The sequence below is a fragment of the Schistocerca nitens genome, chromosome 2 (genome assembly GCF_023898315.1).
Source record: "Schistocerca nitens isolate TAMUIC-IGC-003100 chromosome 2, iqSchNite1.1, whole genome shotgun sequence".
NCBI lineage: Eukaryota > Metazoa > Arthropoda > Insecta > Orthoptera > Acrididae > Schistocerca > Schistocerca nitens.
Genome location: NC_064615.1, coordinates 1166768509 through 1166790306, shown reverse-complemented (window position 1 = coordinate 1166790306; position 21798 = coordinate 1166768509). Strand labels below are relative to the sequence as shown.

Here is a 21798-nt window from a genome sequence, read left to right as displayed (position 1 = left end):
GCTTTCTGTAACTGTTAGATTTTAATGCTCGTTGCAGAGCCTCCGGCACCCTCAGAAAGAGTAACAGGAGAGGAGAACGTCGAGCTGGCTGACCTTCAGAGCTTCTGCAACTACAGCGTGGAGGTGAGGGCGTTCACCAGCAAGGGCGACGGCGCCGGCAGCCGCCCGGTCTTCTGCAGGACGCTGGAGGACGGTGAGCGACCCAGCAGGTGGCGCCTCTAGCGGGCCGTTTCAAACACAGTGTGGCTGCTTTATTGGACAATTACAGAACAAAAAGCTTCCGATTCCATGGCGAATAGGAATGTGTTTATCAGTAAGCTTTTAGCACCCTACGACAGTGAATCAGCTGCCCATCACTGGTAACTACTGCACTTGATTGCTGTTGGAATTATACTGCAACAAACACCACGCGAAGGGTTGTGTTTGATTCACATTTCCCATGTCGGATTCCCAACCATTTCGCCATTACGAGCCAATACAATGCTCCTTATCTAAAAGAAAATGCAAGGACATCGAAAACTGAGTAAATCATTTCTTGTACAACCGATGCCCACTTTCTCTTTCGATAATATATTCCTTCCAAATTCCTAGTTTCACCAACTGATTATGAACATAAGTTTACACACAATTACTATATAAAACACTAATTTTTTTCGTAGTTGCGTAATAGATGCTATATTTGTGCAGTCCACATCACACTAGTCGGTGTTTATAATCCAGTCAGCAGACTGTTACGTATAGAAAAATTATATTTCAAAAATTGAATATTCTGATGGTAATTTATAAAGCACTATGGATCTTCCAGTTGGACTTTAAGATGTTTCTCTATAAATTTTGACTCAGTCATGTGGTGTCTATTATATATAATCGTTACACAGAATACATTTCTTGATGTTATATCTGATGCCGCATATTCAGTAAAATCGTTGTAGAAGGGGCAGTCAAATAAAAATGAGACAGATGGAATAAAAGTAAGTAAACTGTATTATTCCAGAAGTAATAGCCATAACTGTTACCACATTTGTCACACTGAGAGACAAGAAGGTCAGAGATTCCTTGAAAAAATTTGCCAATGTTGTTTCGGCTACGGTACAGAAATTTGGCTGGGGAGCCGTCACACAGAGTTTCAGGAAGAGCATAACGAAACAATTCACAAGAATGGGGGAAAGAAATACAGTAGAAGAAGAATTGGTAGCTTTGAGGGATGAAGAAGTGAAGGCAACAGAGGATCAAATAGATAAAAATACGAGGGCTAGTAGAAATCCTTGGGTAACAGAAGAAATATTGAATTTAATTGATGAAAGAAGAAAATATAAAAAAACAGTACATGAAGCAGGCAAAAAGGAATACAAACGTCTCAAAAATGAGATCGACAGGAAGTGCAAAATGGCTAAGCAGGGATGGCTAGAGGACAAATGTAAGGATGTAGAGGCTTATATCACTAGGGGTAAGATAGATACTGCCTACAGGAAAATTAAAGAGACCTTTGGAGAAAAGAGAACCACTTATATGAATATCAAGAGCTCAGATGGAAACCCAGTTCTAAGCAAAGAAAGGAAAGCAGAAAGGTGGAAGGAGTACATAGAGGGTGTATAAAAGGGCGATGTACTTGAGGAGAATATTATGGAAATGGAAGAGGATGTAGATGAAGATGAAATGGGAGATACGATACTGCGTGAAGAGTTCGACAGAGTACTGAAAGACCTGAGTCGAAACAAGGCCCCAGGAGTAGACAGCATTCCATTAGGACAGCCTTGGGAGAGCCAGTCCTGACAAATCTCTACCATCTGGTGAGCAAAATGTATGAGCCAGGCGAAATACCCTCAGACTTCAAGAAGAATACAATAATTCCAATCCCAAAGAAATCAGGTGTTGACGGATGTGAAAATTACCGAACTATCAGTTTAATAAGTGACGGCTGCAAAATACTAACACGAATTCCTTACAGACGAATGGAAAAACTGGTAGAGGCCAACCTCGGGGAAGATCAGTTTGGATTCCGCAGGAACATTGGAACACGTGAGGCAATACTGACCTTACGACTTATATTAGAAGAAAGATTAAGGAAAGGCAAACCTAGCATTTTTAGACTTAGGGAAAGCTTTTGACAATGTTGTCTGGAATACTCTCTTTGAAATTCTGAAGGTGGCAGGGGTAAAATACAGGGAGCGAAAGGCTATTTACAATTTGTACAGAAACCAGATGGCAGTTATAAGAGTCGAGGGGCATGAAGGGGAAGCAGTGGTTGGGAAGGGAGTGAGACAGGGTTGTAGCCTCTCCCCGATGTTATTCAATCTGTATATTGAGCAAGCAGTAAAGGAAACAAAAGAAAAATTTGGTGGAGGTATTAAAATCCATGGAGAAGAAATAAAAACTTTGAGGTTCGCCGATGATATTGTAATTCTGTCAAATACAGCAAAGGACTTGGAAGAGCAGTTGAGCGGAATGGACAGTGTCTTGAAAGGAGGATATAAGATGAACATCAACAAAAGCAAAACGAGGATAATGGAATGTAGTCGAGATAACTCGGGTGATGCTGAAGGAATTAGATTAGGAAATGTGACACTTAAAGTAGTAAAGGAGTTTTGCTATTTGGGGAGCAAAATAACTGATGATGGTCGAAGTAGAGAGGATATAAAATGTAGACTGGCAATGGCAAGGATAGCGTTTCTGATGAAGAGAAATTTGTTAACATCGAGTATAGATTTAAGTGTAAGGAAGTCGTTTCTGGAAGTATTTGTATGGAGTGTAGCCATGTATGGAAGTGAAACATGGACGATAAATAGTTTGGACAAGAAGAGAATAGAAGCTTTTGAAATGTGGTGGTACAGAAGAATGCTGAAGATTAGATGGGTAGATCACATAACTAATGAGGAGGTATTGAATGGGACTGGGGAGAAGAGGAGTTCGTGGCACAACTTGACTAGAAGAAGGGACATGTTCTGAGGCATCAAGGGATCACCAATTTAGTATTGGAGGGCAGCGTGGAGGGTAAAAATCGTAGAGGGAGACCAAGAGATGAATACACTAAGCGGATTCAGAAGGATGTAGGCTGCAGTACGCACTGGGAGATGAAGCAGCTTGCACAGGATAGAGTAGCATGGAGAGCTGCATCAAACCAGTCTCAGGACTGAAGACCACAACAACAACAACATTATTCAAAGTTATAACTGTTTTTATGGATCAGCAGCATGCTTCAGGTGATAATCGGTGAGACCTTCTCTTTATTAAAGTAAATGGTCGTAACTCCGTTGAAAGTCCCATTAAGAAGTATCCTTTATTTATTGGTAGTGACTGGTTGTGGATATAATGTCCATTTTCAAACCATGCATGCTCGTAAGTAGTTGAAATACACTGAAATACGCATTCTTGGAAACAGCCATAGTAGATAATCCGGAATGGCAATACAAATAGATCAACACTCAATAAACATACTATGCTAACAGTACAGAGAGAACTGAGTTGTTGTTATAATTATCGCATTAACAGAACAAATGTGAAGTACTGAGGCTGTTGATGTCCTTGTGAGAGCTAATGTCTCCTTTCTCGACTATTAAAACAATAGACGCCTGATGAAGAGCACGCCCCCAGCAAAACATTAGTGCATTTGTTTCAGACTGGCCAACAAAACAGACATAATTGCACTATAACCACACGAGCAGGACGAAGTGGTACCTACCGACGCTAAACGTAGCGCTATTGTAATACGTGACAGCTTGATGAGGTTTATCTTTCCAGCAAACATCTGCGCAGCACGATTAATAAAAAGTTTTCTGCTATCGTCTTATTCTACTTCGTCTACAAAGTTAATGACTAAAACTAAATGTAATCCGTTTTTCAGTTCCAGATGAGCCAGCTGACATCAAGGCACTTGTAATGGATTCAGAGACAATTCTGCTTTCGTGGAGACCACCAAAATATCCCAATGGAATACTTACGAAGTACAAAGTCTACATTAAATCGCTGGACGGATTTGGTTTGGTAGGTGCTGTTATTTTTGTTCTTGGATTTTTTAACCATACCCTCTCATACACACACACATAAACACACACACACACACACACACAGTTGAATATGTGTATCAAATGTTTTGATTATATGTTAATCATAACGCATCATCTGTATGCTCTTATATATGTATGTATGCGAAAAAGAAACGCTCTTCTGATTATATGTTTGTTGAACGTTAGAGAGTATGTAATTTCAGCACTTAAGCTCTCACATCGATCGTTGCAAATTTTGCAAAAATAAAAAAGAAACCTGTAGTGGACTGACAAGGCAGCCAGTCCACAGTGACGGGTAACCGAAAGGCACGCGTACACACACGCCGACTGGCGTTAAGTCTGAAACAGGATACGTGATGAAAGCTATAAAGAAAAGAACGGAGCTTCTCGTATACTTAACTTTAATTCATTGTGGTACATCGCTCTTGATAATACAAGTGAGACTCTCTCCAGATATGGTTAATGGCGCCTTGCTAGGTCGTAGCCATGGACTTAGCTGAAGGCTATTCTAACTGTCTCTCGGCAATTGAGAGAAAGGCTTCGTACGTGTAGTCGCTAGCAATGCTCTCTAGACCTGCCGTGTGGTGGCGCTCGGTCTGCGATCACACTGTGGCGACATGCGGGTCCGACATGTACTAATGGACCGCGGCCGATTTAAAGCTACCACCTAGCAAGTGTGGTGTCTAGTGGTGACACCACATTCCTCCCCCGCAAATCGGCGAACGGTCGTGTGATAAGGCTACCGCCCGCCGTGGGGAGGACCCCATGTTGACGTATGCGATGAGGTGGGGAGCCTAACAACAGGCGAGGCTGTGCCACCCGCACCCGGCCATTCGGTCCGAGGAGAGCTAGGAAACGCCTGAAAACCTAGTCCAGGGTGCACGTCAACATGTGGTGTATGCGCCCGTAATGAGACAGAAGGGGCCGAAGGGTCGACCTCCATTGCGTCGGGGTATCCGACGCGCGAAGACGCCATGTGGTCCAGAGCGGGCAAGAGTTCCATGGCGGAGGACAGCTGGTCACGGGAAGCGGACGGCGGCGCGTGACCCAGGGAGGCGCTTGGCGGCTGCAGCGAAGCGTCCACTACGGACGGCGCCGGCGGTGGCTACGGCGGATGCTGCGGCGGCGCGACGCCATGGGGCAAAATGGAAGGCATCGTCGGTAACACCTGGGGATGAGGCGAGCCAGTAGATGGGTCCCCAGGGCGCTGACCGGACGGCACCGTCGCTGAAAGCAGACGGGGAGCGGCAGAACCCAGGCGACGACAGAGGCGCAGCTGATTGAGATGCCGACGCACCTCACCAGAGGCCCCCAAAACCAAATACAACGCGGGGCCGAGGCAGCGAAGAATGCGCCCTGCGAGCCAACGCCATGAACCGCGATAGTTGCGATAGAATACAACGTCGCCTGGAGCAAAAGCAGGAGTCTGCCGCTGCACAGGAACCTGATGCGGCGGATGCAGCAAAGACATCAAGGTTCGATGAGGACGACCGTGGAGCAACTCAGCCGGCGAGCGACCATCGCGGGGCTGAGAGCGATACGAGGACAAAAAGAGCAATAACGCGTCCTCCCGAGAATGCGACTCTTTCAACTTCAACATCTGTGACTTGAAAGTCCAGACCAATCGTTCAGCGGCACCGTTTGACTGAGGCGAAAACGGCGCGGATGTCAGATGTTGAATACCATTGGCCTTGCAGAATGACTGAAATTCGGCAGACATGAATTGTGGGCCATTGTCGGTAACAATAGTCTGTGGAAGACCTTCAATGCAAAAGATAGCGGACAACGCTTGGATGGTGGCAGATGACGTCGTGGAAGACATCCGGACAACAAATGGAAAATTACTGAAGGAATCGACAACAACCAACCATCGAGCATTCCAGAATGGACCAGCAAAATCGATATGTAAGCGTTGCCAAGGGGAAGTGGCTTTCGGCCATGCAAAGAATTTCTGCGGCGGCGCGGATTGTTGTTCGGCACACGCCATGCAAGAAGAGCACATATTCGTAATCGCAGCATCGATGCCGAACCAAGTACAGTGCTGACGAGCAAGTTGTTTCGTACGCACTATACCCCAATGTCCTTGGTGGAGAAGCTTTAAGACAGAGGACTGTAATGAACGTGGGACCACGACCCTAGACTGATCATTATCAGAACGCAACAACAAAACACCACATTGTACAAAAAGTCTCTCCTTGTGAGCAAAAAAATCGGCGAACCAACGTATCCTCGATCCGCGACTTCGACAAGGGCCATTGCGTAGCAACAAAACGCAAAACGGTAGCAAGGACAGGGTCAGCAGCTGTGGCTGTAGCTACACGACGAAAATCAATCGGAAACGAGTCGACCACATCATCGGTTTCCGAATCAATGAACATGCAAGCAAGTTCGGAAGAATCGAATGCTTTATCCGCAGCAACAGGCAAACGGGACAACGCATCAGCGTTTCCGTGCTTAGCAGTGGACCGATACAAGATATCGTAGCGGTACTGTGAGAGGAAAATAGACCAGCGAATGTATTTCTGCGCTGTACATGGAGGTACAGGCTTGTGCGGATGAAAAAGCGATGTCAAAGGTTTGTGGTCTGTGATGATGGTAAAGTGACGACCATACAAGAAATCGTGAAACTTTGTAACACCAAACACGAGAGCCAAAGCTTCTTTCTCTATTTGTGAATAATTGCGTTGTGTAGACGAGAGCAATTTTGACGCAAAGGCAATAGGGCGATCATGCGATCCATCTTTGTGCGCAAGCACAGCACCGATCCCGAAATCCGATGCATCTGCCATCAACAAAAGGGGTTTCTGGGGATCGAATGGCGTAAGGCAAGTATTTGAAAGCAACGCCGATTTCAACAGGCGAAAGGCGCGTTCGCATTCCGCCGACCAGGCGAACGGAACACCTTTACGGCGTAAGCGATGAAGCGGAGCTGAAATGGAAGAAGCGCGTGGCACAAATTTATGATAATAGTTAATTTTTCCCAACACACTCTGTAGCTGCTTCACATTCTGTGGCGAAGGCAAGTCCTGTATGGCACGGAGGTGCTCTGGACTCGGATGTATGCCTTGGGCATTGAGTACATGACCCAAATATGGTAAGTCAGGAGCAAAAAACACACATTTGTCCTTCCTCAAGCGAAGACCATGTTGCCGCAATACCTGAAATAATGTGCGGAGGGTGGCTAAATGTTCGGCTGCTGTCTTTCCGAGATCACAATATCGTCCAGATAGTTCGCAGCAGTAGGGACCGACGCACAAACAGTTTGTAAATATTGCTGAAACAATGCAGGGGCGGATGCACACCCGAATGGCAGTCTTTTGAATCGGTACAATCCAAGATGCATGTTAACCACCAAGACGCGCTGGGATTCTTCGTCCACAGGTATTTGCAAGTACGCATCTGCTAGGTCCAACTTTGAAAAATATTTTCCCGGGCACAGTTTGTCAAAAAGAACTTCCGGGCGGGGCAAAGGAAAAGTAGCAGTCACAAGTTGTGGATTCACAGTTGCCTTGAAGTCCACGCAAAGTCTCAATTTTCCGGAAGGTTTTTTTCAAAATAACTAAGGGTGAGGCCCAGAGAGAAGCCTGCACACGTTCAATGACACCTGGTGATTCTAAATCGTTTAATGTTCTTGCGACCTCATCACGCAATGCGTGGGGAACATTGCGCGCTCTGAAAAATTTCGGTTGCGCGTTCACTTTGAGTTCCAAATGTGCTTCATAGGTCTTAGCGCAACCAAGGCCCGGTGCAAAAATGTCTGCAAATTCCTCAGATAGACGAGAAACACTGGCTGAAGGCACAGTCTGGTTCACTGATAGGACCTGATTGACGATAGACAAGTTAAAAAATTGAAATAAATCTAAACCAAACAAGTTCACTGCCGAATAAGAACGAAGGACGTAAAATGACACAAGTTTTGTTTGTCCCTTGTATGTTGCAAGAAGGCTGCACTGTCCCAACATAGGGATATTCTGTCCTGAATAACTAGTGAGCTGAACATTTGCGGCACGCAACGGAGGTGCGCCCAGTTGTATGTACGTGGCGTGATTGAGCAATGAAACTGCAGCTCCGGTATCGAGCTGGAACAGTATCACTTGTCCGGCAAAGTCCAAATCTACAAAAAGTTTATTGTCCTGCTGACGACAAGAGCGACTGTCTCGTGCAATTTGAACTGATACAGGTACAGAAGCACTTGCCACTTGACGAGATTTCCGGCGACGTCGACGCACACGTTTTGTGGGACGAACACAGTCACTGTGAGCGAGAGGAACACTGGGCGCAGTGGCACTAACTACATGAATGTCCATGGGCGAAGGTTCCCGAGCCTGTGTGTCCTTGATTCGATTCCGGCGCGAAGCAAAGGGCCTGGAATGGTTGTGAGTGTCCGATCTAAGCTTTTTCTGGCAAACACTTTGAACATGCCCTTTCTTATTACAGAAAAAGCAAATAGCTTGGCGTGAGGGGCAATTCTCACGCGAATGTCTAGTTGCACACCGCGGGCATGATTTCACTGCATTTGCTTGCTTTCGTGGGACACGTGGTGGTGCGGACGTGCGCGAAGGGTGTTTACAGGTCCGCGCAGCACGCCCGGCAGGCCAGTTAATGCGACACACTGCTGGCGAAGTTTCAAACGATTCCTGAGCAAAGTCAAGTGTGTCTTGCCTATCCAATATGTCTATCACTTGTTGAAGGGAGGGATTGACGAGTTTCAAAATCGGTTCCCTTATGCGAAGATCAGAAACGTTCTGTGCAATTGCATCACGCACCATAGTATCTGAATAAGGGAGTCCACATTCACATTCAAACGCACAATCCCTAGTAAGTCCTTGCAATGTTGCAACCCACTCCCGATTAGTTTGACCGGCCGTTCGTTTTGTATGAAAGAACGCATACCTTTGTGCAACGACATTTACTGTTTCCTTGAAATAGGCATCTAAAGCAGACAAAATTTCTTCGTATGACAGAGTTTCTACGTCGCGTCGGGGAAACAATTTCACTATCACACGGTAGGTGGACACACCTACACATGAAAGCAAAAACGGCTGCCGCTCATTACCTTGAATTCTGTAGGCGGCGAGATGAAATCCAAATTGTCGTGACCATTCCGTCCAGCTTTCGTCGTCTGGACGAAAAGCACGGAACGGCGGTGCAACTGCGGGTTGTGGCTGCGGTAGCGATGAAGCGGCGGCGGCCGCATCGTTGTGCAACGCACGTTGACCCTGGACGAGCTGTCCAAGGGCATCCAATAACGCCTGCGTCTGCTGATTCTGCAAGCGATAAAATTCGGACAGTACATCTGGAGAATGAGGCGAAGCCATGAAACAAATAATTTAAGCAAGGAGAAAGAATACGTTTACTCTCGTCGCCAATGTAGTGGACTGACAATGCAGCCAGTCCACAGTGACGGGTAACCGAAAGGCACGCGTACACACACGCCGACTGGCGTTAAGTCTGAAACAGGATACGTGATGAAAGCTATAAAGAAAAGAACGGAGCTTCTCGTATACTTAACTTTAATTCATTGTGGTACATCGCTCTTGATAATACAAGTGAGACTCTCTCCAGATATGGTTAATGGCGCCTTGCTAGGTCGTAGCCATGGACTTAGCTGAAGGCTATTCTAACTGTCTCTCGGCAATTGAGAGAAAGGCTTCGTACGTGTAGTCGCTAGCAACGTCGTCCGTACAACTGGGCCGAGTGCTCGTACGTCTCTCTAGACCTGCCGTGTGGTGGCGCTCGGTCTGCGATCACACTGTGGCGACACGCGGGTCCGACATGTACTAATGGACCGCGGCCGATTTAAAGCTACCACCTAGCAAGTGTGGTGTCTAGCGGTGACACCACAAAAACTTTCCTAGCAAAGATGTCACCCTTTTACGCCAACGCTCCACCAATTCATTTGCAGGGGATACGCTGGATATAAGTTACTTATTGAGAAGGAACTGGTAGGAAACGGTGTAATGCTTGCTCTCACTACGTCACAGTCTTCACTGTTCGACTGAGGGTTTGAGATTAGAGCTAATGGAAGCTCTTCAGAGATCACCAGAGCCAATGTCTTCTGTAGTGCCACAGTGAGTAATAGAGATACAGAAAAAAAATTGTCTTTTACTGCAGCAATGCATCCCACAATGCCCAACGAAACGGTCTGAAGAACATTTTATATGTATGTCATCATCATACCTCGGCTAACATATGAGCAGTAAATGCCTTGTACCCACACTGCGCAACACAGTTGAAAGATCACTTCTTCGAAACGTCGTAATTGTTTCCCATTGTGACGCAGAACTTTAACATTTGATTCAAGGTTGTCTAAAACCTGTATCTATAACGGTGCAAAACCACGATGCTGTGTAACGTAACTATCGGGTTAGGTGACGCTTCAGACAGCAAAGTGTCAACACATGCGAAAAAGAGGCCAGAGATCGGAAGTGCACGTGAGATGGAAGGTGGATTAATGATGCCACACCGGCACAAAATTTCACCATAATTCTGTCGGACGACGTGTTACATAATGGGAAGGTCGTCACAGCCCCTCTTACCCGCATTTCACTCCTTCTTTCAACGCGTCTGCGATGGAGATCAGAACGGCGATGCCCAGAGTTGAAACCACGCGGGTTTCTTATGGGTGGTTAAGAAAAACATATCAGACACAGCGCTACCCAGAAGGAACACGAAAACCCCTGATAATATAAAGGGCGTCAATGAAACTTGAGCGTTCATTTCCACACATTTCATGGTCGAAAACGACAGTTCGAAGTACTATGAGTAACTGGATGACGTCTGTGATAACATTTCATACTGCTGACATCCCACATAAAATTCAACCATTCTCTAAGGACATGATTGTCCCGCAGTCCCACTGAACGTTATCGCGCCTCTATGGAGTGCAGTGTGACTTCAGTTTTTCGTGCAGGGTGGAACCATTGTGGACAGTTTAAAAACACTCAACGAAATTGCCCCCTCCCCCCCCCCCCCCGCAACAGTTTGGCAACTCCATAAGTGCCAGCCACCTGTCTTTGTTGAGCACTTTAATAATATATCTGTGCCGGCCGCGGTGGTCTAGCGGTTCTGGCGCTGCAGTCCGGAACCGCGGGACTGCTACGGTCGCAGGTTCGAATCCTGCGTCGGGCATGGGTGTGTGTGATGTCCTTAGGTTAGTTAGGTTTAAGTAGTTCTAAGTTCTAGGGGACTTATGACCTAAGATGTTGAGTCCCATAGTGCTCAGAGCCAATAATATATCTGTACAGACACTTCGACACCCCTTCAGGTAACTACAATCCGGTGGTGGAATAGCGTCTGCGTATGAGGCATACAGAATATAAGGGACATCGAAGTGGTTGTCGGCCATCATGCACCAGAGCAACAGTGGAGCGACACTTCGTTGAATGGACGTCGACATGAATTTTTACGTAGTCAATAAAGGTGTGTTGGTCACAACGAAGTCGTTGCCAAACTTGGAGGGAGTTCTTAGGGGATCCACCTCTTGTGATCATGCCACACAAGGGCGCGAGAAATGAGAGCTAAAAAGTGGAAACACTCTTTGTTGCTTTGGTTTAGATTCGAATTTCGTCGAATGGTTTCGAATGTTCCCTGGTGGCTCTGCCCTATATACTAGAGGAAAAAAACTGCAATCGCGCTAAATTCCAAAGGTCATATACCGTTAGTAGGTGATGAAGAACGTTGTCATATTGCTCATCATGGTGTGAACTATCGTTTTTAACCGCGAAATTTGTGAGAATCAACGCTTCGAGGGAAGCTGTGGTTCCATTTACGTCCCTTATAGCACCTCCTGACACCTTTTCGTGTATATTCTGAGCAGCGGAGTCTCTGGAATGTTCTCCCCGATCACACATGAGAAAACTGCGTGATTTCAACGCTCGAAATCTCAGATCTGATTGGCATCCCAGAGACGTCAAACAATGAAATGTATGTAAGAGGGAGTGTGAGGACCTCCCCATCGTGTGACGCGTCTGCGGCGGCCTTGGGCATGATTGTGGTGAAATTTTGTGCCAGCGTCACATAATTAATGTTGTATCGTTCTTTTGATACAGAAAGACATTTTATTCGTCGCCACCATCAACTACTTACAGTGTGCTGACGGAAACACTGTGAAAGGAGAACGACGAGAGCACTAAAACACTGTTAACGATTAGTGTCAACAACACACATATTAATGGACGAATACTTAAGTTTGTACACATCGGTTCAGGCAACAGATCCTGAAGTTCAATTACTTTTCCACAAGCTAAGGCTGGATAATAAACAGTCCTTCTCCCACTAGAATGTTCACTGAAGACGGGCTGGTGCGGACTCCCTTGAGACGGGGGATGCGGCGCGAAGTACACAAGTAGAGGGCGGTATTCCCGGCAGTCGAGCTGGCTTGGGGACTGCCCACTGTGCTGTGGCGCCGGTGGTCGTCACTTGTCTGGCGGCGCCACCGCTGCGAATTCTTGGCGCGGCAATGCCTGGATTGTACACCGTCTCTGGAGTGCGTTGTCGACCTATCGAGGCGTATGGTGCTGCCTGGTGGTACGCGCTGTGCTTACCACACCACAAGTAACCTCTCTTACATGAACTTCTGAGCGCCACGCTTTTGCAGCATCGCAGGAAAAGGTTGTAAGCACCTTGAAGCGAAATTTCAAACTTCTGCGTCTCAATGAAAGACAATTGCGGCGTTTCGAAAAAGTTACCTTTTCATTGCGTTGCGCAGTGTAGTAATAGGGATACATAAATGATTCAAACATTGTTTGAGTGTTCTCCTTGCTGTGACACACTTTCCATCTCCCCACCCGCCTGGGACGAAATTTGTGTACGCCTTCTGTCTGCGTCTAACATTATCCGATGTGGAAGTGTGAGAACGTTTACGAGATGTTTGCAGGTCGTGTAACTAGGGCGATACGTGGATACCAGTCTGACAGTCACCTAGTTCAGTTTGGGAAACCGCGTGAAGCCACATCCAAGTTATCCGACCCACCGACGCCTCGTCGCTAATCCGCCGGCTGGTTCCGATCCACGGCCGGCGCGCCTCCCCGAATTCCGGAAGCAGCGTACTAACGCACTCGACTCTCCAGCGGGTAAAATTACGTAGAAAATTTGAAAAAGTATATAAGATGTAACTTCATATGTCATAAAACATATTCCTTCCAAAGCTTACAGCTGTGTCAATAATGATTTACACGTATAATAAAACACAACATCAGTTACTATTCTTCAAGTGTAGCAAGAAGCGTTTCAAGGAGTAATACTGGTTTTTACTTCTAAACTGAAATGAATTGGTGAAATGTGTCGTGCTGCACATGCAGTATTTTATTCGTTAAATCGTTATTATAAAATTTGACCTTCCATAACCCAAAACTGAATTCTGTCACTTCTCTCTGTCCTCGTTCTGTACATCTCTCCACTAGAGTTGTGCTACTGTATCATGAGTATACAGTTAAGTATGTTTCCCAATGACTTCCACAAATCTCTTTTTTTTTAATCAACAGACAGTCCACCGCTTTGACACTGCCGTTCACCTTTTCCCATCTTCTGCTAATGCAGAGGTTCCCAACCTGGGAGTAATTACCTCCTGAGGGTAAACTGAAATTTTCTGAGGTCTAAACACTAGACGATTCCACTCTGTTTCAGTCACGAAATTAAGTTATTTTCAAGAGATTTTTACTATTATCACAATTTTGTATGATTCTAATACTAATTATATAAGTTATCAATAATTACTTTTTCTCAATTAATAACATTAATCTGGTGGAGGTTACAACTTCCTCACATAGTCCATCCGCTACATACATTTGACATTTGTTGTGATTTGTCCCCTACATTGTTGATGATAAAAGTCAAACTCACATTTAACAAATGCTAAATATCTCAAGAAAGTGTCTTCTCTAGGTTGTGCAGTCTTCCAGAAGTTGTTTCATCACTCGTTTCGAAACAGATAAATGAATCGATTGACAGCACAGCAGTAACTACATAAAGCTGTACACAGTATTATTATTAGGAGACTTGTTAGACGTAAAGCATTGACAGCCTGAAGTCGTCCAATCTGCATCAGTTCAGAAGTAAGGATTCCAGCAATCATTTGATTCACAAACAGTTAGCACGAGGCACACATCTGAACTTATTTGATTTTAAAAGGGGTTGCAGTGCCCAGGTCATGCAAGTGCCACAATGAAGAGAGGTAATGCAAGGTAAATATGTTTCGTAGCTAGTATCTACCATCACTATGGATACTTAGCTTTATTATCTGAGAAGTGAGAAGGAGTTGTGGGTAGCACTTGCGATGCACCACGAATTTTTCACATTCATTCCCACCCCACCCCCGCACACACCCACCCACACACACACACACACACACACACACACACACACACACACACACACACACACACACACACACACACATACGCACACACAAATTAAATATCATTCATCAGCCAACATTTTAAAAATAAGTGTTCCAAGAAAAAACGTTCATTCTACATTTTAACTAAGTGCTAAAGTTGGTGATAATGTGGAGGAGTGGGAGGGAGGGGGGACAGATGGCAGGGTGGGAGGTAGGGGGTTACTAGCTAATGTGTGATTGCACTCAGAGGTAATAGACTACGAAAGGTTGGGAACCACTGTGCTAATGTCTTCATCTCTTCCGAAATACTACACTCAGCATCTCCTCTTGTCTGACGCTTGTCGGCTGCTTTTGCACTGCGCAAACGCGACTTCTTTGGAGTCAGTATGAATGTAGCTAGGCATCTGCCGTTGCTTCCTGCAAAAAGTACAGTTTAGCGGCCATGGTAACTGGTTTAGCTTCGCCGGCACCGTGTCACAGCATTCCAGACAGGTGAGCTGGAAAGCACTGCCCCACCGCTCGTCACCATTTCCACTCCTTTCGACCACATAAGATCCATCGTACGTAATTACGATGCTGTTGTTTTGTACGCCTTATTTACGTTTTAGTACCTGTTTAAGTGTTTCTTTTGACGCATCACGGGAGGCCGCCGCCCACACTGAGTAACTTGCTACCACTACCCTGTTTCGGCATGACACACAAAACGGAAAGAACACTATATCCATTGCCTAAAGTGAATCTGATGATACGCAAATGTTGCCGACAGAAATCGAAGCCTTCCTTTAAATGGATACAATCAAACTAAGTGTATGGGGGAGACAGCATACGCCTGTGTATCACCTATACTTGGAATCACTCACTCATTGTTGTTGTTGTGGTCTTCAGTCCAGAGACTGGTTTAATGGAGCTCTCCATGCTACTCTATCCTGTGCAAGCTTCTTCATCTCCGAGTAACTACTGCAACCTACATCCTTCTGAATCTATTTAATACATTCATCTCTTGGTCTACCTCCATGATTCCCTCCAATACTAAATTGGTGATCCCTTGATGCCTCAGAACGTGTCCTACCGACTTCTTTTAGACAGATTGTGCCACAATTTCCTATTCTCCCCGACTCTATTCAGTACCACCTCATTAATTACGTGGTCTACCCATCCAATCCTCAGCATTCTTCTGCAGTACCACATTTCGAAAGCTTCTGTTCTCTGCTTGTCTAAACTATTTATCGTCCATGTTTCACATCCATACATGGCTACACTCCATACAAATACTTTCAGAAAAGACTTCGTGACACTTAAATGTATACTCAGTGTTAACAAATTTCTCTTCTTCAGAAATGCTTTCCTTGCCATAGCCAGTCTTCTTTTTATATCCAACTTCGACCATTATCAGCTACTTTGCTCCCAAATAGCAAAACTCCTCTACTACTTTAAGTGTCTCATTTCCTAATCTAATTCCCTGGATAGATTTCGTGGAAAGTAAAGAAAGAACAAAGGAAGTGAGTCATAGTCCAGGTGAGTGCTTTAATTGAACAGTACTGAATTCTCATTTGGGATGACAGAGGTTCAAATCTCCGTAGGGTCAATCCAGAATTAGGCTCTCTGAGAATTCGTTAAATGTTTTAATGCGAATATCAGTATGGTATTCCACCGATGAATTCCTTTCGCACCATTCTTACGTGCGAACTTCTCTTCTGTCTTTAATAATTCGTCGTTAAGCCTTTTCTGCATTCTTCAATTCCTTCCTTTTTTACGTAAGAAGCAAAAACTATCACACCGCGAGCAAACATGAGGGAGCAGTAAACGAAATATCCTGCGTTTTAAAAGATTGTATGCCACAAACGACAATGAAGGAATTACACTTTTCTAATTGGTCCTCCTGGTAACACACCCTGCGAAATATTACGGATCGAGTTTTCGTAAAGCCATTAAGAACATAACGTAAATGTATTGCTTTTAATGGAAACAAAGAGATCAAAACTCTCTGATATTGTCCACATTGGTATCAGCGACCATGTGGCAGTTATGGCAACAATGTTCACCAGTCTACAAAGTGGAAGTAAGATAAGCATAATGATTTGCATGTTAACTAAACTAGAGAATGACGTAGTCATGCAATATCTGAAGGACGTATTCGAGATATTTAGCTCTGGGCAGAAGGGAGTCTCAAGTTCATTTAATGCTTTTAGATTTCCAGAAGGCTTCTGACACCATTCTGCAGTTGATTTCCAGAAGGCATTTGACATCAATCTTCTCGAGCGGGTTTTCATCAAACAGCTTGCCCACTGTGTATCATCTCTGCTTTGCGACGTTGTGAGTTCCTATAATAAATGACATAGACCGTAACAATTGATGGGAAGTGATCTACTGAAGAGGAAGTTATAACTAGAGTTCCCCAACGAAGCGTTATCGGCGATCTGCTGCTCTTAACCTATATAAATGATCCAAAACAGTGTTTCCCAACTGGTGTGACATGACACACTGGTATACCACTACGAAGTGGTGTTACGCAAACATTTACATACTCCCTTTCTCAAAAAAGTTCCAGGACAGGTTAAAAAAATAGAAAGTTTCCCTTACCAAGTAATGATCCCAGCTCCTATCGAAGTAGTCCCCTTGGCTATTTATACCACAGTTACCATAGTTGTCCGCAGCTCGTGGTCGTGCGGTAGCGTTCTCGCTTCCCGCGCCAGGGTTCCCGGGTTGGATTCCCGGCGGGGTCAGGGATTTTCTCTGCCTCGTGATGACTGGGTGTTGTGTGATATCCTTAGGTTAGTTAGGTTTAAGTAGTTCTAAGTTCTAGAGTACTGATGACCATAGATGTTAAGTCCCATAGCGCTCAGAGCCATTTGAACCATTTTTACCATAGTTGCCAATGTTTCTAGAGATCTTGGAAGCAAGCAGGAAAATTTTCTCCTGCGATGCTTGTAATCTCATTTGTCACAGCCCGTTGGATGTTTGCGAAATCTTGATGAAGCTTACCTTTCAGTCGCTTTCTCACTCACGGAAACAAGAAAAAATCGCAAGGCGCGGGGTCGGGCGAACATGACAAATGTGGGACGGCAATAAGAGAGTCTGGCCAGATGCTCGGTAACAGATAAAGTAGCATGGGATTTTGTATTGTCATACAGTAAGAACTAGTCCTGAGAATGCCAAATCATGGGGGCGACTTCCGAAACGTTTGAAGACTTCGGTGTACGTAGTTTGGTTCAGTATTTGACCTGGAGAAACACAGTCTTGGTGAACTGATCCTTTACAATCAAAGAATGCGATCAGTATTGTCGTTTGACCTTTCTTGAGGCTGGGGGTCCAGAGTCCGCCATTCAGCACTTTGACGTTTCGTGTGAGGGTCATACTCGTTGCACCAACTTTCATTCCTTGCAGTAATGTAGGATCACGTCTAGCTCTATCCAGTAGTTCAGCAGAAATTCTTCGTCCTTCCTGCTTCCGTGCGTGTGTTAGTGTGTGAGGGACGAGTTTTGTAGTAAGTTTCCGTTTCCCTAAATCTTCGCGTAAAATATTACGACACACATCACAATTCAAATTAGTGTCTTCTGATATCGCATTCCAGTTACATGACTGCATTCTTGCAATAACTGCCTTACAGGCCCCCCTTTTTCATCAGCATGTGCTGTAGACGGGCGACCAGCTCTGGGATCGCCTGGCTCTGAATCTCTGCCTTCACAATAACTTTCGGACCATACGAAAACACGGCTCCTTGAAAGTGCCTTGCCTGCGTGTTCACGCTTAGCCATTATTCACGTTTCAGTAGGAGTTTTCCCAAGCTTAGCGCAGAACTTAATGTTCACTCTTTGCTTAGAATTAGCATCCTATGTGTTACCGTAACTCATGTCCCAAGAATCCAAACAGTAAGTTGCTCAGCACAGCTCTGCCACCTATTGAGTTTGCACGGAAACATAGCCAAGGTCATTTCAGGACGCACACATACTAGGTATCATAAAAACATTTGTTCCTGTTTAATATTGCAAACTCAGAAATAAAAAAAAATTAAAAAAAAGCTGTCCTGGAAATTTTCTGACAAAGGAAGTACTATAGCAAGACATTAAAGCAATTCGATTTTAGACCTCCCACGAATTTTTATGTTTTTCAAGAAATTAAATATCGTGGATCAGACTTAAGTCTTGATGGAGGAATGAAGCCATACTCACAATCAATAAAAATATGACTCTAAAAATACTGATATGCTGCTGCAATGAAGGGGATCCAGACAGCAAGAAATCCTTTATTATGCTGAGGCGTTTCGAGCAAAGCCCATCATGAGAGCTCTTGGTAAAAACTACAAAAACCACCAAAAATGATAGTACATAGAGTGACACAGCATTTTAACTTGTTGAACTTCTTTTACACGGGGTGACACGTATTTCCTTTTGTTTGGCTGCTCTGTTCGTTTTCAACAATTTGAAATGCTATGTCACTGTATGTACTATTATTTGTATTGTTTTTTTTTTCAATATTTAGTAGGCACTTTGATTATGGTCTTTACCCGAAACGCGGCAGCACAATAAAGGATTTACAAGTATGTGGATTTTCTTCATTTCAGCAAAGCTATCAGCATTTCTAAAGTCATATTTACCGGGTGGTTATAATTAAACTTTCCGTTCCTAACACGTTATAACACGGAATTTAATTACCGCACAAATAACAAACTTGGTAGCATTAATGTCCAGAGTATGGGGTGCTTGATTTCCATGCATCACAGCGCCACCGTCCAGTTCCAACTACGGCCACCAGCTGCCGCGATCAGTCATTGTGATCACAGTCTCCCACACCTGACCAGTCACAGTGGACTTGTCGACGTGTCAACATGAGCTCGGACAAAAGGAGGAGATCGTTATTGGTGAAGCTCTAGTGTCAAAACAACAGTGATGCTGCACCTGCACTTCGAGAATATCGCCGGCTGAGAGGATTACGGAAGCGTCCTCTTTATCTATCTTCTGTGCGGAGCATGATGAAGAAGTTCGAATAACCAAGAGAACTCGGCGTCGCTGCGCGAAGAGGCCGACGACCGCTTGCACTGAAACAGCTGTTGCTATGGCAGACAATGCTGCGCGCAATTCCCAGTCGTCAGGCAGTGTGTGTGCTGTGTCACGACAGTTGAACATGCCCTGGTCCACTGTATGCAATGTGCTTCGAAACATTCTCAAATTGTTTCCGTACACAGTCCATATCGTACAGCGACTTGCACCACAGGATGCACAACGACGTGTTGACTTTGCCCTCCATTTTCTCGCAAGGACTGATGTTGACGAGGGCTGGCTCTGGACCATGCTATGGATAGAAGAAGTTTATCTTTCTCTGACGAGTGACGTAAACACTCAGAACTGTCAAGTGTGGGGATCTTCACCTCCACTCACTGTGGATGAAGTTCCTCTGTACGAGGAATGTGTCACAGTATGGCGTGGCTTCACGGCTACGTTCATCATTGGCCCATTCTTCTTTGAACAGGCTGGAGCTCAAGGACCAAAGACGTGCAGTGTGAGTGGCCAGCATTACTGCGATATGCTTCGCCGGCATGTCATACCCGCCCTACAAGAGAGAGAAGCATTGAAATCAACAGATTTCATACAAGTTGGGGCTCGACCGCACATCGCTCGTGAAGTTCAAGTGCTTCCCCGAAATATACTTGGAAACGATCGAATTATCAGCCGATCGTTTCCAAATGCTTGTCGCCACGATCACCTGATCTCACTCCCTGTAATTTCTGGTTCTACATCTACATCTACATCCATACTCCGCAAGCCACCTGACGGTGTGTGGCGGAGGGTACCTTGAGTACCTCTATCGGTTCTCCCTTCTATACCAGTCTCGTATTGTTCGTGGAAAGAAGGATTGTCGGTATGCTTCTGTGTGGGCTCTAATCTCTCTGATTTTATCCTCATGGTCTCTTCGCGAGATATACGTAGGAGGGAGCAATATACTGCTTGACTCTTCGGTGAAGGTATGTTCTCGAAACTTTAACAAAAGCCCGTACCGAGCTACTGAGCGTCTCTCCCGCATAGTCTTCCACTGGAGTTTATCTATCATCTCCGTAACGCTTTCGCGATTACTAAATGATCCTGTAACGAAGCGCGCTGCTCTCCGTTGGATCTTCTCTATGTCTTCTATCAATCCTATCTGGTACGGATCCCACACTGCTGAGCAGTATTCAAGCACTGAGCGAACAAGTGTACTGTAACCTACTTCCTTTGTTTTCGGATTGCATTTCCTTAGGATTCTTCCAATGAATCTCAGTCTGGCATCTGCTTTACCGACGATCAACTTTATATGATCATTCCATTTTAAATCACTCCTAATGCGTACTCCCAGATAATTTATGGAATTAACTGCTTCCAGTTGCTGACCTGCTATTTTGTAGCTAAATGATAAGGGATCTATCTTTCTATGTATTCGCAGCACATTTCACTTGTCTACATTGAGATTCAATTGCCATTCCCTGCACCATGCGTCAATTCGCTGCAGATCCTCCTGCATTTCAGTACAATTTTCCATTGTTACAACCTCTCGATATACTACAGAATCATCCGCAAAACGCCTCAGTGAACTTCCGATGTCATCTGCAAGGTCATTTATGTATATAGTGAACAGCAACGGTCCTACGACACTCCCCTGCGGCACACCTGAAATCACTCTTACTTCGGAAGACTTCTCTCCATTGAGAATGACATGCCGCCTTCTGTTATCTAGGAACTCTTCAATCCAATCTCGCAATTGGTCTGATAGTCCATATGCTCTTACTTTTTTCATTAAACGACTGTGGGGGTATCGAACGCCTTGCGGAAGTCAAGAAACACGGCATCTACCTGTGAACCCGTGTCTATGGCCCTCTGAGTCTAGTGGACGAATAGCGCGATCTGGGTTTCACACGACCGCTTGGGGCTACCTGAAGGTTATGATTCACTAGAGGAACATCACCTATGCTGATCTGAACCGCAGCATATCAAGAGGTGTAGCCAGCATACCTGCGGACATGCTTCGTCCTGCTGTGCAGAATGCAATCCTGGGCATTCAGATTCTCCTGGACACTGATAGGCGCCATATTGTTGAGCCCCTTTTGTAATAGTAATGGTACCGGCACATAATGGTATGGCATACCGTAGCAGCACATTTAAAGTGTTTCAACTGAATTGATTCTTCATTATTTCTCTTCCCAACGTCCATGAAATTAATGTTACCAAGTTTGGTGCTCGTACAGTAACTAATTTCCCTGTTATAAGGTGTGAAATAGGGATAGTTTAACTATAACCACCCGGTATATGAATTGAAATTAAATATAATTTATTTCATTCGGTTTTAAGTATGAAGATGCTTGTATATTCATTAATTACTGGACACAAGCTGATAACTCTTCGATTTTCATAAAAATTAAACGTAATTTGTTTACTCAGTATTGTTGTTATACTTTCCCTCTCTAAGGTTAATTGCATTCTCGTCTGT

General features: G+C 44.8%; 1 protein-coding gene across 1 annotated transcript in view; it reads left to right on the top strand.

Moving 5' to 3' along the window:
• LOC126235629 (Down syndrome cell adhesion molecule-like protein Dscam2) overlaps positions 1-21798 on the top strand; it is a 197811-nt gene that overhangs the window by 141179 nt on the left and 34834 nt on the right. The window contains exons 14-15 of the mRNA XM_049944340.1: positions 38-193; positions 3842-3981. Of these exons, the coding sequence (XP_049800297.1) occupies positions 38-193; positions 3842-3981 (296 nt within the window). The remainder of the gene's footprint in view (positions 1-37; positions 194-3841; positions 3982-21798) is intronic.